Source organism: Erythrolamprus reginae, chromosome 6 (genome assembly GCF_031021105.1).
Source record: "Erythrolamprus reginae isolate rEryReg1 chromosome 6, rEryReg1.hap1, whole genome shotgun sequence".
Lineage (NCBI taxonomy): Eukaryota > Metazoa > Chordata > Lepidosauria > Squamata > Dipsadidae > Erythrolamprus > Erythrolamprus reginae.
Window position 1 is genome coordinate 5,107,971 of NC_091955.1, and position 13,825 is coordinate 5,121,795.

The 13,825-nt window shown below is 41.1% G+C and overlaps 1 protein-coding gene across 1 annotated transcript in view; it reads right to left on the reverse strand.

Moving 5' to 3' along the window:
* Positions 1–1,803: 1,803 nt before the first annotated feature.
* The window catches only part of RSBN1L (round spermatid basic protein 1 like), a 41,560-nt gene continuing 29,538 nt past the window's right edge, over positions 1,804–13,825 (reverse strand). Inside the window, exons 4-8 of the mRNA XM_070755103.1 lie at positions 12,484–12,621; positions 11,918–12,060; positions 9,685–9,852; positions 4,150–4,258; positions 1,804–3,354 (exon numbers count right to left, since the gene is read on the reverse strand). Coding sequence (XP_070611204.1) covers positions 2,716–3,354; positions 4,150–4,258; positions 9,685–9,852; positions 11,918–12,060; positions 12,484–12,621 — 1,197 coding nt within the window. The 3' untranslated portion in view covers positions 1,804–2,715. The remainder of the gene's footprint in view (positions 3,355–4,149; positions 4,259–9,684; positions 9,853–11,917; positions 12,061–12,483; positions 12,622–13,825) is intronic.

The following is a 13,825-nucleotide window of genomic DNA, read 5'->3' on the forward strand; positions in this document are numbered from 1 at the left end:
GCAGCTTCCCTTCATTACATGACGTTACCGGCGCTGTTGCTACTCGAAGGGAATCCGCCGCCGTTGCCACCGCCGGGAAGGAGAAAGTTGGTGCAGCTGCCTACAGGTAACAAGACGAAACACTGAGGAAAGGAGCCCCCCGAAGCTGCCGGGATTGCAGCCGCCCCCACCCTTCCTGCAGCTTGGAGCGCTTATAGAGCTCCTCAGATTTTTTATCCCATAGGAAATAAAGAAAATAGATTTAATTGGTTCCCAGCGAGTCAATAGGGGCTGGGAACCCATTAAATCCATTTCCATTATTTCCTATGGGATAAATTAATTCGGTACTCGACCAAATCGGTTCTCGAACGAATTGTGGTCGGGAACCGAGGTACCACTGTATATATTCCCTACCGCAGATCAGTTCTAAATTAGAGATCCCCCGGTCTCACTGAGGGCTAGCTGATTCTGAAATCTTTTTTTTTCTGGCAACAGCTTCTGTGGCATTTTGGATTGAGGCCCACACATTAAACCTTGTTGTAAAAAGGAAAAATCCCACACGCAAACGAAGTCTAGTGATTTGCTTGCCTCTTAAAATGACCACGATGACAGCAATGCAAGCTAAGAAACTCAAGGGATATGGGCAAGGGGAGGTTTTATTGCGTTATTCCACCGAATTGTGGGGCCGGGGGCTGCTGCGAAGACCGTCACCACCTGTATGGCAAAGCTGAAGACTCAAATTGAGGAGATGGGTGGATATTTTAATGGATATTTTTTTCCCTATTATGCTCCCAGCTGGGAAGAATGGAAGTTATAGTTTGTGCCATAAAAGAGGTCAGAAAGAGACAGCTGTTTCTGTGTCCAGTTACAGAAAGGAAATCTGATAGGTTCTGGCACTGAAGTGATTAAACTAAGCATGTTCCTAACTTTATTTAGCCAGATGCATGAGGCAAATCCACATTGACCTGGCACTATATTCTTGATTGGAAATAAAATGCTCTCCCCCCCCCCCCCCCCGTTTCTTATATTTATTGTAAACCTCTTTAGTCATCTGCTTGCTGCCATTATAGAATTAAATGCCCAGACAAAGGACGGAGAGCAGAGGGGTGTTAAGAAGATCAGTGTTTTTCAACCAGTGTGCCGTGGGACATGGTCAGGTGTGCCGCGAAGCTCAGAGAGAGAAAGAAAGCAAGAGAGAGAGAAAGAAAGAGAAAGAAAGAAAGAAACAGAGAGAGAGAGAAAGCAAGAGAGAGAAAGAGCGAGAGAGAGAGAAAGCAAGAGAAAGAAAGAGAGAGAGAGAGAAAGAAAGAGAAAGAAAGAGAGAGAGAGAAAGAAAGCAAGAGAAAGAGCGAGAGAGAGAGAGAGAAAGCAAGAGAGAGAAAGAGCGAGAGAGAGGGAAAGAGAACAAGAGAGAAAGAAAGCAAGAGAGAAAGAAAGAGAACAAGAGAAAGAAAGCAAGAGAGAGAGAGAGAAAGAGAGAGAGGGAGGGAAGGAGAGAGAGAGAAAGACATAGAGGGAGGGAGGGAGAGAGAAAGAGAGCAAAAGAGAGAGGAAGGAAGGAAGAGAAAGAAAGAGGGATGGAGAGAAAGAGGAACGAAGGGAGAGGAGGGAGAGAGAAATAGAGCGAAAGGGAGGAAGAGAGAGAATTTTTTTGTCCAAACTTTTTTTAGCCCCCCCCCTCCCCGCCCCACTCAATGTGCCCCAGGGTTTCGTAAATGTAAAAAATGTGCCGCGGCTCAAAAAAGGTTGAAAATCACTGAAGTAGATCATTGCTGGTCTATTTATATATTTTGTTCAAATAACTGGCAAACTGTAGTACTATTCTTTTTTTTTTGTACCCCTCTTTTTTGTATTTATTGACGATTTGCCACTCATTAGGACTCCACTTTATAGTGATATGCCAGTCAAGAATACTCAAATGTCCAATCCTTGCTGAAGTCTAACGTCCGTAAGATAGGAAAAAGGAAAGAAGTTATGCTTCCATTCTGACATATTGTCGAGCATCCAACTAAAAAGAAAACGAACCTTCCTATTCTTCTCCAGACAAGATTTTGCGGAAATTCAACAACAAACTCTATCTTACTTAATACATCTATGCATTTTTAATATAAGAATATTTCCCTTTTTTTTCCCCCTTTTAAAACCAGGACTGAGATTTTTTTAAAAAATAAAAATAATTATTATGAACCTTTATTAAGCGGCTCACATTTTAATATAAATCACACTAAAAAGATTTTTTTTTTGTTTCATTTTGTGTGTGTCTGTGTGTTTTTTCTTTTTTTTTAAAAAAAAAGCTATTTACACTACAGCGCTGACACATTAAAAAAAGGAAAACATAAAATGGTATAAATAAGCTCTATGGAAAAGCCCGGAATTGTCAAAAGGAATTCTGGGCTTTATCTTACAAAAAAATATATATATGTTAAATGTCAGCTCTATTCTAAAACCTACAACTCATATTTAAAGACTTTTTTTTCTTTTATGTTATACCTGCAGTGTTTACAGTGCATCTGGCCCTAAGTGCTTTTCAAACAGTTTACAGTTACGGACAGGCACCGAGGAATGTTACAAAGCTACATGTACTATTTTTTTTTTATGTTGCCACAGCTGCAAGGGCAGGTCAGGGAAACGACATCCTGCCCCACAGAATGTGAGCCTCCTTACATTGTTGTCCATTATATTTTAAAAGTACTTTTAAAAACATATACACACGCACGCCCACGCACGCCCACACACTTAACACAAAAAATCGTCGTCCGGTTTGCCATGGAGGCCCGGGTAAGATGAGCTCCGGTGCCTCGTGTCGTCCGGATTCGCACGGCCCCCGGGGCGCACGCTGTCCTGTAGGTATTTCCGACCAGGCTCGGGGTTCGAGTCGGTCTCAAGTCTCCACCCTGTCAAATAGGCGTGATCCAGCCTCGCTTTCACTTTCGGACATTCCGCGGCACCGGAGGCCGCCGTCTTTTCCGGGAGGTGGACGGGAAGGGTCCGCTCGGGGTTCCGGAGAGATAAATCGGGTTCGTGTGGCGGGCACGAAACCTCCTGTTTGACGTACTTAGTCTGAAGGCCGCTTAAGAATTGGGTTCCTTCGGAGGGGTGGATGTCCGCGGGATGGGGCCCCCCCACGGTCTGGAGTCCCGTCAGAGAAGACGTGGCATCCGTGGGGAGATCTGTGGCTTGGTTTTCGGCTTCCGAGTGGTAGAGCTTGAGCCGCACGTGCCACGCCAAACTGCACACCGCCGAAACCGTCTTAAACTGATGGATGACATTCCGTGGGATGAAATAAATATCGTTATCGTACAGCTGGATCCTGGCGTATCGGATGCCTTCCCTTCGTAACTGGTTAAGTTTTGCATCATCCACCCACTGGACACACTAGAGGGGAAAACAGAGAGAAAATAAAAGACCTTCCCTTCTGAGATTCGGAACTTTCTTAATCATCATCCAGACATCATAGAAACATAGAAGTCTGACGGCAGAAAAAGACCTCATGGTCCATTTAGTCTGCCCTTATACTATTTCCTGTATTCTATCTTAGGGTGGATTTATGTTTATCCCAGGCATGTTTACATTCAGTTACTGTGGATTGACCAACCACGTCTGCTGGAAGTTTGTTCCAAGGATCTACTACTCTTTCAGTAAAATAATATTTTCTCATGTTGCTTTTGATCTTTCCCCCAACTCACCTCAGATTGTGTCCCCTTGTTCTTGTGTTCACTTTCCTATTAAAAACACTTCCCTCCTGGACCTTATTTAACCCTTTAACATATTTAAATGTTTTGATCATGTCCCCCTTTCCCTTCTGTCCTCCAGACTACACAGATGGAGTTCATGAAGTCTTTCCTGATACGTTTTATGCTTAAGACCTTCCACCATTCTTGTAGCCCGTCTTTGGACCCGTTCAATTTTGTTAATATCTTTCTGTAGGTGAGGTCTCCAGAACTGGACACAGTATTATTCCAAATGTGGTCTCACCAGCGCTCTATATAAGGGGATCACAATCTCCCTCTTCCTGCTTGTTATACCTCTAGCTATGCAGCCAAGCATCCTACTCGCTTTCCCTACTGCCTGACCGCACTGTTCACCCATTTTGAGACTGTCAGAAATCACTACCCCTAAATCCTTCTCTTCTGAAGTTTTTGCTAACACAGAACACATCGAGACAGTTACCTGGGAAAGTGGAGGCTCGTGCAAATCTAACTGCAGCCGTTGGACTACCTCTAAGAAATCGTCCGCGTGAAAACAAATTACGTCTTTGGTTATGCGAGGCTGTTCAACCCTACACATGGGGTGGGGAGATAATCAAAAGTTGCCATTCAGAATTATTTAAAAAATCGTTACTAATTTTCAAAATACAAAGAGCTGTGTAGGTTGAGTCTTTGACTTACAACAGTTTGTTTAGTGACCATTCGAAGTTACAGTGGCACAGGAAAAAACTGACTTACGACCATCCTCATGGGCATGAAATCTAAATTCAGACACTCGGCAGGGATAATGGCAATAGCACTTAAACTTTATATACCACTTCACAGGGCTTCACAGCCCTTTCTAAGCGGTTTACAGAGTCAGCACATGGCACCCAACAATCTTTGTCTTCATTTTATCAACCTCAGGAAGGATGGAAGGCTGAATCAATCTTGACGGTTGCAGTGACCTGGGGTCATGTGATCACCTTCTGGCAAGCTTAACAACCATGCTACTTATTTAACAACTACAGTCTTACAAACCCCTCATTGTACAAACTTTTCGAGATACAAACCCAGGGTTTAAGATTTTTTTGCCTCTTCTTCCAAACTATTTTCACCTTAGAAACCCAAGCTGCCACCACTGGGATGCCCTGCCTCCGGACTTCTGTTGCCAGCGAAGCGCCCGTTTTTGCGCTGCAGGGATTCCCCTGAGACTCCCCTCCATGGGAAACTCCACCTCCGGACTTCTGTGTTTTTGGGATGCTGCAGGGGAATCCCAGCAGCGAAAAAATGGCAAAAGGGGTGAGTTTTGGGCTTGCACGCATTAATCGCTTTTCCATTGATTCCTATGGGAAACATTGTTTCGTCTTACAAACTTTTCACTTTACAAACCTCGTCCCGGAACCAATTAAGTTCGTAAGACGAGGTATCACTGTATAGTGACTCGCTTAACAAATGTTTCAAGAAAGGTCGTAAAATGAAACAAAACTCACTTAACAACTGTCTTGCTTAGTAACAGAAATTTTGAGCTCAGTGATGGTAATAGGTTGAGGACCACTGAGCCCAAAATTTCTGTTTTGTACAGAACTATGCCTTCAGTGTCATTCAAATAATAGAGGCACATAAACTGCACTTGGGGTTAAAACAAAAACATTTAAAGCGCGACACGAAACCCCATTTAGCGAAGAAGCAGGGGTTGAACACTATGTTCAGGTGAGGTTAATTATGGGGAATAAAACTAAAAAAATAGCAGTTAATGTGATTGCAAAAGAACATCTACATTTGCATGTCTGTGGAACTGGCATCTGTTTGTCCAAATAGAGGTAAGTTAGGCTTTTTTTATATATATATATATATATATATATATGTCACATGTTTTTTGCTGAATTTGAAAATTAAGGGAGACTAGGATAGATATTTTGGCCTTATTTTGGCCTCATCAGCTAGCCATACCCACTGGGACTTGAACCTGCAACCTTTGCCTTGTAAGGCAGAGAATTATCCTCTAGGCTACAATATCCAATCCCTTCAGCTCTGCACCAGGGAAGGGTTACATATTTTGTGTCGAATCACCCTGGTGTATTGAAGGAACATCACAGCTCCTTATTTGCCTCTCGGCCCAACCCAGGGCCATTTCCAAGGCAGTTAATTTTATTGATAGCCGACAATTCTATCTGTATGTGGCACATGTTTTTTTGCTGAATTTGAATATATATATGTTTGGGTGTGTATATGTTGTTTGCTTTTTTAAATATGATAGGGTTTTATGTGCTTTTTAATATTAGATTTATATTTAATTATAAATATATTTATATTATATTTATATTTATATTTATATTAAATTATATTTATATTTATAGATTAATATTTAATATTAATATTAGATTTGTTTTCGCTGGAATATTGTTTTTATTATGGTTGTGAGCCGCCCCGAGTCTTTGGAGAGGGGCGGCATACAAATCTAATAAATTGAATTGAATTGAATTGAAGGCAGAGCACTTCAAACCTGGCAACTTTAAGACTTGTGGACTTCAACTCCCAGAATTCTCCAGCCAGCATAGGTTTAAGGAAAGCCTGCTTTAAGGAAAAGGTTATATAACATAAACTGGAATGAATGCCTCCTACTGTGTCGGATTTGCAATGCGGAGGAGATTGGTTTATTCTAGTGCACAGTTCCTAAAACACTCAAGCATTTGAGGATGAAAGATGAACAGAAAGGGGGGGGGGGGTTGAATTCAGCCAGGAGATCTTGGCATCAGGTTGCGCAATCACAGATGGAGTGCTCAGCTGACCGCCGTATGCAAATTACATCAGCCAGTAGTGCTGAAAGGCAGCATGAACTTGCCAACCCTATATTGCAATTCACTGATTTGTATAATTTAAATTATTGTTTTCTTCAAAGAACAGCTCTTCTTCTTTGTGCCAAAAATAGGAAGTATTAGAAGAGGATGCTGAAAATACCACTTTAGCAAATGAAAGTTCTTTCATCCATCAGACAAAAAACATTGAGAATGAAGATGAAAAAAATTAATATTTAATTCAATCAACCGGCCAATGAATTATTCTTGCAATCAAAGAGGCGGTAGCTATATTGGAAAATGAAACAGATATAAAACAGTTGAAGGACGGCTATTCTAATGAATTTCACAAGCCACCTTTGAAAGTTAGCAGCTTACAATTTTTTTAAAAAAAAAGCAAATAACATTTCTAACCTTCATTGAGGTGAAAAAAATGCCTTACAACATTAATAAGTGGAGTTTGAAGGATTGGACTATGGCAAAGCCATCCAAAAAGCTGTTCTATTTTGGAATGACTAAGAGGTATCTAGTAGGCAATATCAGAGACTGAAATGCAGAAGCGACATGGATCAAGAAATCAGGATGAAAATGAAGAAAACTTGTGAAATTACTGGCATCGGGAGATCTATCTCAATAACGTGATTTCTATCTTTGATTTCTCATCCCATCGTGATGTCCAGTGGTACTATCCACGTCTACATGCTCTTCAAGAGATAAACATATAGGAACAGCATGTACCCAAGATTATTAAAACTGGACATTTTCTTCAAACCAATCAGAAAAAGAAGAGTGCTTTCTCCTCTCCCCCTCTCTCTGATACTCTCTCTTTCTCTCTCTAAAACACTCTCCCTTTCCTCTCCCCCTCTCTCTGTGTAACTGTGTGTCTCTATATGTTTGTTGGCTTTTCCTTCGTATTGAATTCTGTAACTAGAAGACACTTGATTCTGATACACAATTATTGGAAAGTTAAATGTTATACAGCAATATTGTTTTTGTAACCATACAAAAGGAAAAAATGGAACTATTGAAAATTGCTCCATATATTGAATGTACTGTGGAAGTAAAGCTCATTTAACATATCTTTTAAATTTAATTTTAACAGACATAAGGAAGAATATCTCCGGGACCGCCTTCTGCCGCACGAATCCCAGCGACCGATTAGGTCCCAGAGTTGGCCTTCCCCGGGTCCTGTCGACTAAACAATGTCGTTTGGCGGGTCCCAGGGGAAGAGCCTTCTCTGTGGTGGCCCCGACCCTCTGGAACCAGCTCCCCCCTGAGATTAGAACTGCCCCCACCCTCCTTGCCTTTCATAAACTCCTTAAAACCCACCTCTGGCATGGGGGAACTGATTTAACTTCCCCATGCCTATATTGTTTATGTATGGTATGTTGTGTGCATGTTTTTTTAAAATTATGGGTTTTTAGTTTTCATTATTAGATTTGTATTCTACATTGTTTTTTTCTGTTGTTGTTGTGAGCCGCCCCGAGTCTACGGAGGGGCGCCATACAAATTTAATAGATGATAGATAGATAGATAGATAGATAGATAGATAGATAGATAGATAGATAGATAGATAGATAGATAGATAGATAGATCTTGTACTAATTGTTGCTTAGTGAGGAGAGAACCAAATACTTCGGCAATAGACTCACAGAAATGAATTCAAGAAATGTTTTATACTGAGCTATGAGAAGAGAGTAAAGCAATAGGATTCACACGTCAGACAAACCGCTGACTCAGTACAGGGCAGCGTCTGGCTAGCACTGTCTGAGGTTGGAAGCTATGTTGGGACTATCTTGGTTAAGTGCAGGGGTGAGTAACCCTCAGACAGAAGCGAAGTATTATTGCCAAGAAAACTACATGGAGAATGGAAATAGATTAAGTCACAAGGACTTGGAGGCTTTACTACTAACTACATAATCTCATTTCAAACCAAAATATTCATTATTATTTATCCCATTCCTCCATTCTTTAAGTGTCAGGTAATTACCCTGTTTCCCCGAAAATAAGTCACCCCCTAAAGTAAGACATAGAAGAGGTTTTGTAGAATTGCCTAATGTAAGGCATCCCCTGAAAGTAAGACATAGGAGACATTTTGTTTCACAGCATTCCCGAACAGAACATATATAACATATATTTGAAGTAAGTGTAATTGTTGTACATGGAAATAATGGTATGGAAGTAGTAAGAAATTCTTGATAGGATTCACAGTTTGTCTGGTTATGCTGGTTTGTGATAACAACTACTGTACAGTATATAATAAATGTTTGGGTTTTTTTGTTTTGCAATAAATGTGAATTATTCTTCATTGGAAAAAAATAAAGATATCCCCTGAAAATAAGAAATAGCACATCTGTGGGAGAAAAAATTAATATAAGACACTGTCTTATTTTCAGGGAAACAGGGTAGCAGTTCTCCAATCAAGATATAATTTTCATTTTTCTAGGTAACTGTGTAGATTACCCCCATTGATAAATATGGCAACAGAAATAAGTCTTCCTTCAGTACCATTTTATATGGTTTCTTTTAATGCTGCAGAATGCTGTTTAATATGCAAATTCTTACTAAATGGTAGGTCTACTGATAAAATATCTAGAAAAAACTGGGAAAAGGACATTTAATCCAACCTCCTAGACTATGTTTGAAGATACCCAGTGAAAAAGGTCTCAGAATCTCTTGGTTTAATTGGTTCAACAATCAAACTGCTCTTATCAACAGGATATATTCCCTCATCCAAAATTGCCTTGATCTATAATTAAAAATTATTGTGTGGGGTCTTTGGTCATCTCTGAGCTTGGAAGTTTTCTCGCAGGCATTTAATTACGTAATTAAGTAACCTTCTCAGTGCTAGAAGGGAGTGGGGTTTGCTCTTACACTGGCAGGGCAAGCCACCAGGATATAAAAATAAGAGCAAACTCCACTCCCTTTTAGGACTGATGGTGTTGCCTAGTTTGGTAATGAAATGTCGGCAAGAAAACCAGCAAACTCAGAGAAGTAGCCCACAATTCAACCCCGAGCTATAAATATTCTATCTATAAACATCCCTGTGCCATATCTTCCACTTTTGAATGACAGAAAACAAGACTTGATCTTTTTCTGTGAGACACTTCTTCGAGTGCTTGAAAAATGGCTCTCACAATCCATTTTCAGATAATTTCCTTATTGCTAAACACGCCTAGTATTCTATAGATGTTTTCCTGAACCAAATGGCAATTACATACCATTCTCCACAATGCACTGCCTTTAACACTCCGACGGCAGCTGTAGTCTGTCGTTCAAACCCTTGTCCTATGTGATCTGCGTGGGCTCGCGTCCTGTCTTCAAAAAGCATTTCGCGAGGCTCGCTAGTACGAGGTAGGTACTGCAGGTTTTTTATTTCATTGGTAGTTCTGTTAAAACAAAATTAAAGAAAGGGTACACACTCTTAAGTTTTCGGCCTTCATAGGATTAATTTCACTCACAGCATGAAGTGAAGGGGAGACAGTCCTACAAATAACACGATCCGAACACACACATATATATGTATATATCACACTATTTTCCAATTCTTCCATGATATAGGACTGGCTGAGAAAGGGTGATTAGTCCAAACAGCATCAAGTTTCTCTTAATTTTTTTGAGCAGTGTACATTTGTATTAGGTTGGTGAATTTATCTATTTTATTTAATAATTATTGAAATAACTGGGGGGAACCCAAATAAAATCAAACGGTGGCATATATCTGTCTGTCATCTGCACCTTTATAACTGTCTGGTTTGGTGCTGCAACTAGTTTTTCTCCTCATTCCTATCACTCATTTCCTCCCATGTTGACTGTATGACTGTAACTTGTTGCTTATATCCTAATATTTTTATTAATATTGCTTATTTGACCCCTAGGACAATCATTAAGTGTCATACCACATGATTCTTGACAAATGTATATTTTATTTTATGTACGTTGAGAGCATATGCACCAAGACAAATTCCTTGTGTGTCCAATCACACTTGGCCAATAAAATTCTATTCTATTCTATTCTATATATAGCATGAAATATGAGGTGCTTATTTCCTTAAAGAGGATAATTGGAAGGATACAGCGTCCTTAAGAGCAAGCGGTGCGGGTGGGGGGGGGGGGACATTTAATAGTAAGAAAATCTTTAAAGCCCTTTTTGGACTTTAGCTGCTGTTTAGGACAAAATATGTGAGAACTGAAAAACCAGTCGTTTAGGGTGTGCCCTTTATACATTGACAATACACAGTCACTGCATTGCCAATTGCCAGACAGGCAAAGTCAGGTCCACCTGTGAAGGTCCCATTAAATTGATGTATTGCTATACCCTATGTACCAGAATCTTCTCAGCTAAATGCAGGTACCTGTTTAGAGTTAAATAAAGGTCAAGGGAATTCAAGGGAGGTTGGACTTAGTCTGCTTATGGATACATAGGATTCTAGACCAGTGTTTCCCAACCGCGGCAACTCAAAGATATCTGGACTTCAACTCCCAGAATTCCCCAGCCAGGGGAATTCTGGGAGTTGAAGTCCAGATATCTTCGAGTTGCCAAGGTTGGGAAACACTGGTCTAGACAGATTCCTCTTTTAACTCCGCCTCCCAGATTCCGCCACTCCTTCTACTGCACCAATCCTGCAACGGATTACAGTGATCCCCGAGTTTCGCGATCTCGATCTTTGCGAAACGCTATATCGCGATTTTTCCACCCAATGACGTCACTCCCTTCCTTTCTCATCTTTCTTTCTCTCTCTCTTTCTCTATCTTGCTTCTTCCTCTCTCACACTCTCTTCCTCCCTCTCTCATCTCTTTCTTTCCTTCTCTCTCTTTCTCTATCTCTCCCCCTCTTGCTCTCGAGCGGCAAGCGAGCAGCCGGGCGGGCAGGTGAACAGGCAAGCGGAGCGGCCGGGCGGGCGGGGTGAACGGGCAAGCGAGCAGCCGGGCGGGCGGGCGAACGGGCAAGCGGAGCGGCCGGGCAGGCGGGTGAACGGGCAAGCGAGCAGGCGGGCAGGCGGGCGAATGGGCAAGCGGAGCAGCCGGCCGGGCGGGCGGGTGAACGGGCAAGCGAGCAGCCGGGCGGGCGGGTGAACGGGCAAGCGGCAAGCGATCTTGGGGTTTCCCCTTTGCCTGGGCGGCGGGAAGACCCAGGGAAGGTTCCTTCGGCCGCCCAACAGCTGATCTGCTCCGCAGCGCGGCAGCAGCAAGGAGCCGAAGATGGGGTTTCCCCGTTGCCTGGGCGGCCGAAGGAACCTTCCCTGGGTCTTCCCCGCCGCCCACACGCAAACTCCACCATCTGCGCATGTGCGGCCATGGAAAAAGGGGCGCGCATGCGCAGATGGTGTTTTTACTTCCGCACCACTACATCCCGAAAAATCGATTATCGCGAGGGGTCTTGGAACGGAACCCTCGCGATAATCGGGGGATCACTGTATTAAATATTGAAGTCAATCAGATATTACGACATACCTTTTCCTTTTGAAAGGCGACTTTGGCATATCTGCCACAGGGATCATTTGTTCTCCTGGACGTACCCACATGATGGGACCATCATCGCTGTCTTTCCGACTTTCTAGTTTAAGACTGGAAAGAGTCCCCCATGGTAAAGTACACTGAAACGAAACACCTATGTTTAAAATCTATGTCATTTTCTGATACTATTTTTAACTATTTCTTTATTTTACAAAACGAAAAGCACTGTATATCCATCTACAAATGATAACATGATTGACAATATGATTAATGCAAAGCATTGGAACATTCCATTTGAATTCAGATTGAAAACCAGACTGAAACTTGTACATTCCCAGTATTTTGACATCCAACTGATGAGCACTGCAAATGTGCCAATTTCTGCAAGAGACAAACTACTATCTACACGTTACGGGCTTCAGAATTTTTAATCATTCAGTTTTGTTTGAACATAACATTGAATTAAAGATATATATTTTTACCTCCTTGATCTTAACTAATTTATTGACTCTCATGGTTTTATTTGAAAGAAAGGTCCCAACACATTCTAATTTCCATCTTACTTTTAACAAAGGCGAATCTTCCAACATGTCAAGGAACTCTGGAAAATAATCCCCAACTTCCTCATCTACTGCTCCAACCAAGCTGATTTGTCTCATCGCGCCAGCTCTGTATGTACCATGGGAATATGTTCTTTTTACCTAAAGAAAAGCCAATTAAAGAAAAAAGAAAGAAAGGAGTTTAATTTATGCATTATTTTTTTAAAGGAAAATATTCACACTTCATACACAGTATTCTATTTTTATATAAAAAATAATTGAGAATAATTGTTTCCTTTTATTACTTTTACTTAATACTTTATGACTTCTCTCTGTCAAGGTATAACTTCAAGAATGCATTTCCATTTATAAGAGGCAGAAAATGATCACTCATCTAAGTTGCTCTCTCTCTCTTTCTCTCTCTCTTTCTCTCTCTCTCTTTCTCTCTCTCTCTTTCTCTCTCTCTGCTAACATTGCTGTGAATGATGGAATCAATCAAGTTGTCATCACACTGTACTTTTCAAGGTTATTCAGCTGAATAGTCAGCATCCAGTAATGGCTTTTTAAATTGCCAGATGATCTAACACACACAGAGTTCCTATATTCAACCCTCTAAAATGACAGATTGTACAGTTGTCACTTATTTATTTATTATTTATTTATTATTTAGATTTGTATGCCGCCCCTCTCCGAGGACTTATGCAGCAGTGCTAATCTTTACATCTCTCTATCCAAAGATTCAAGTTTCTTGAGGTTAGTCAATGCTTTTTTTCAATGTCTGTGGGGTTCCCCCCCCCCCCCCCGAATGTATGTTGTTCCCATAGACAAAATGTAATAAACCTTTCACTAGCATCCTGGCAGCCAAATACCACTCCTAATCCATAGAAACATAGAAACATAGAAGTCTGACGGCAGAAAAAGACCTCCTGGTCCATCTAGTCTGCCCTTATACTATTTTCTGTATTTTATCTTAGGATGGATCTATGTTTATCCCAGTCATGTTTAAATTCAGTTACTGTGGATTTATCTACCACGTCTGCTGGAAGTTTGTTCCAAGGATCTACTACTCTTTCAGTCAAATAATATTTTCTCATGTTGCTTTTGATCTTTCCCCCAACTAACTTCAGATTGTGTCCCCTTGTTCTTGGGTTCACTTTCCTATTAAAAACACTTCCCTCCTGGACCTTATTTAACCCTTTAACATATTTAAATGTTTCGATCATGTCCCCCCTTTTCCTTCTGTCCTCCAGACTATACAGATTGAGTTCATGAAGTCTTTCCTGATACGTTTTATGCTTAAGACCTTCCACCATTCTTGTAGCCCGTCTTTGGACCCATTCAATTTTGTCAATATCTTTTTGTAGGT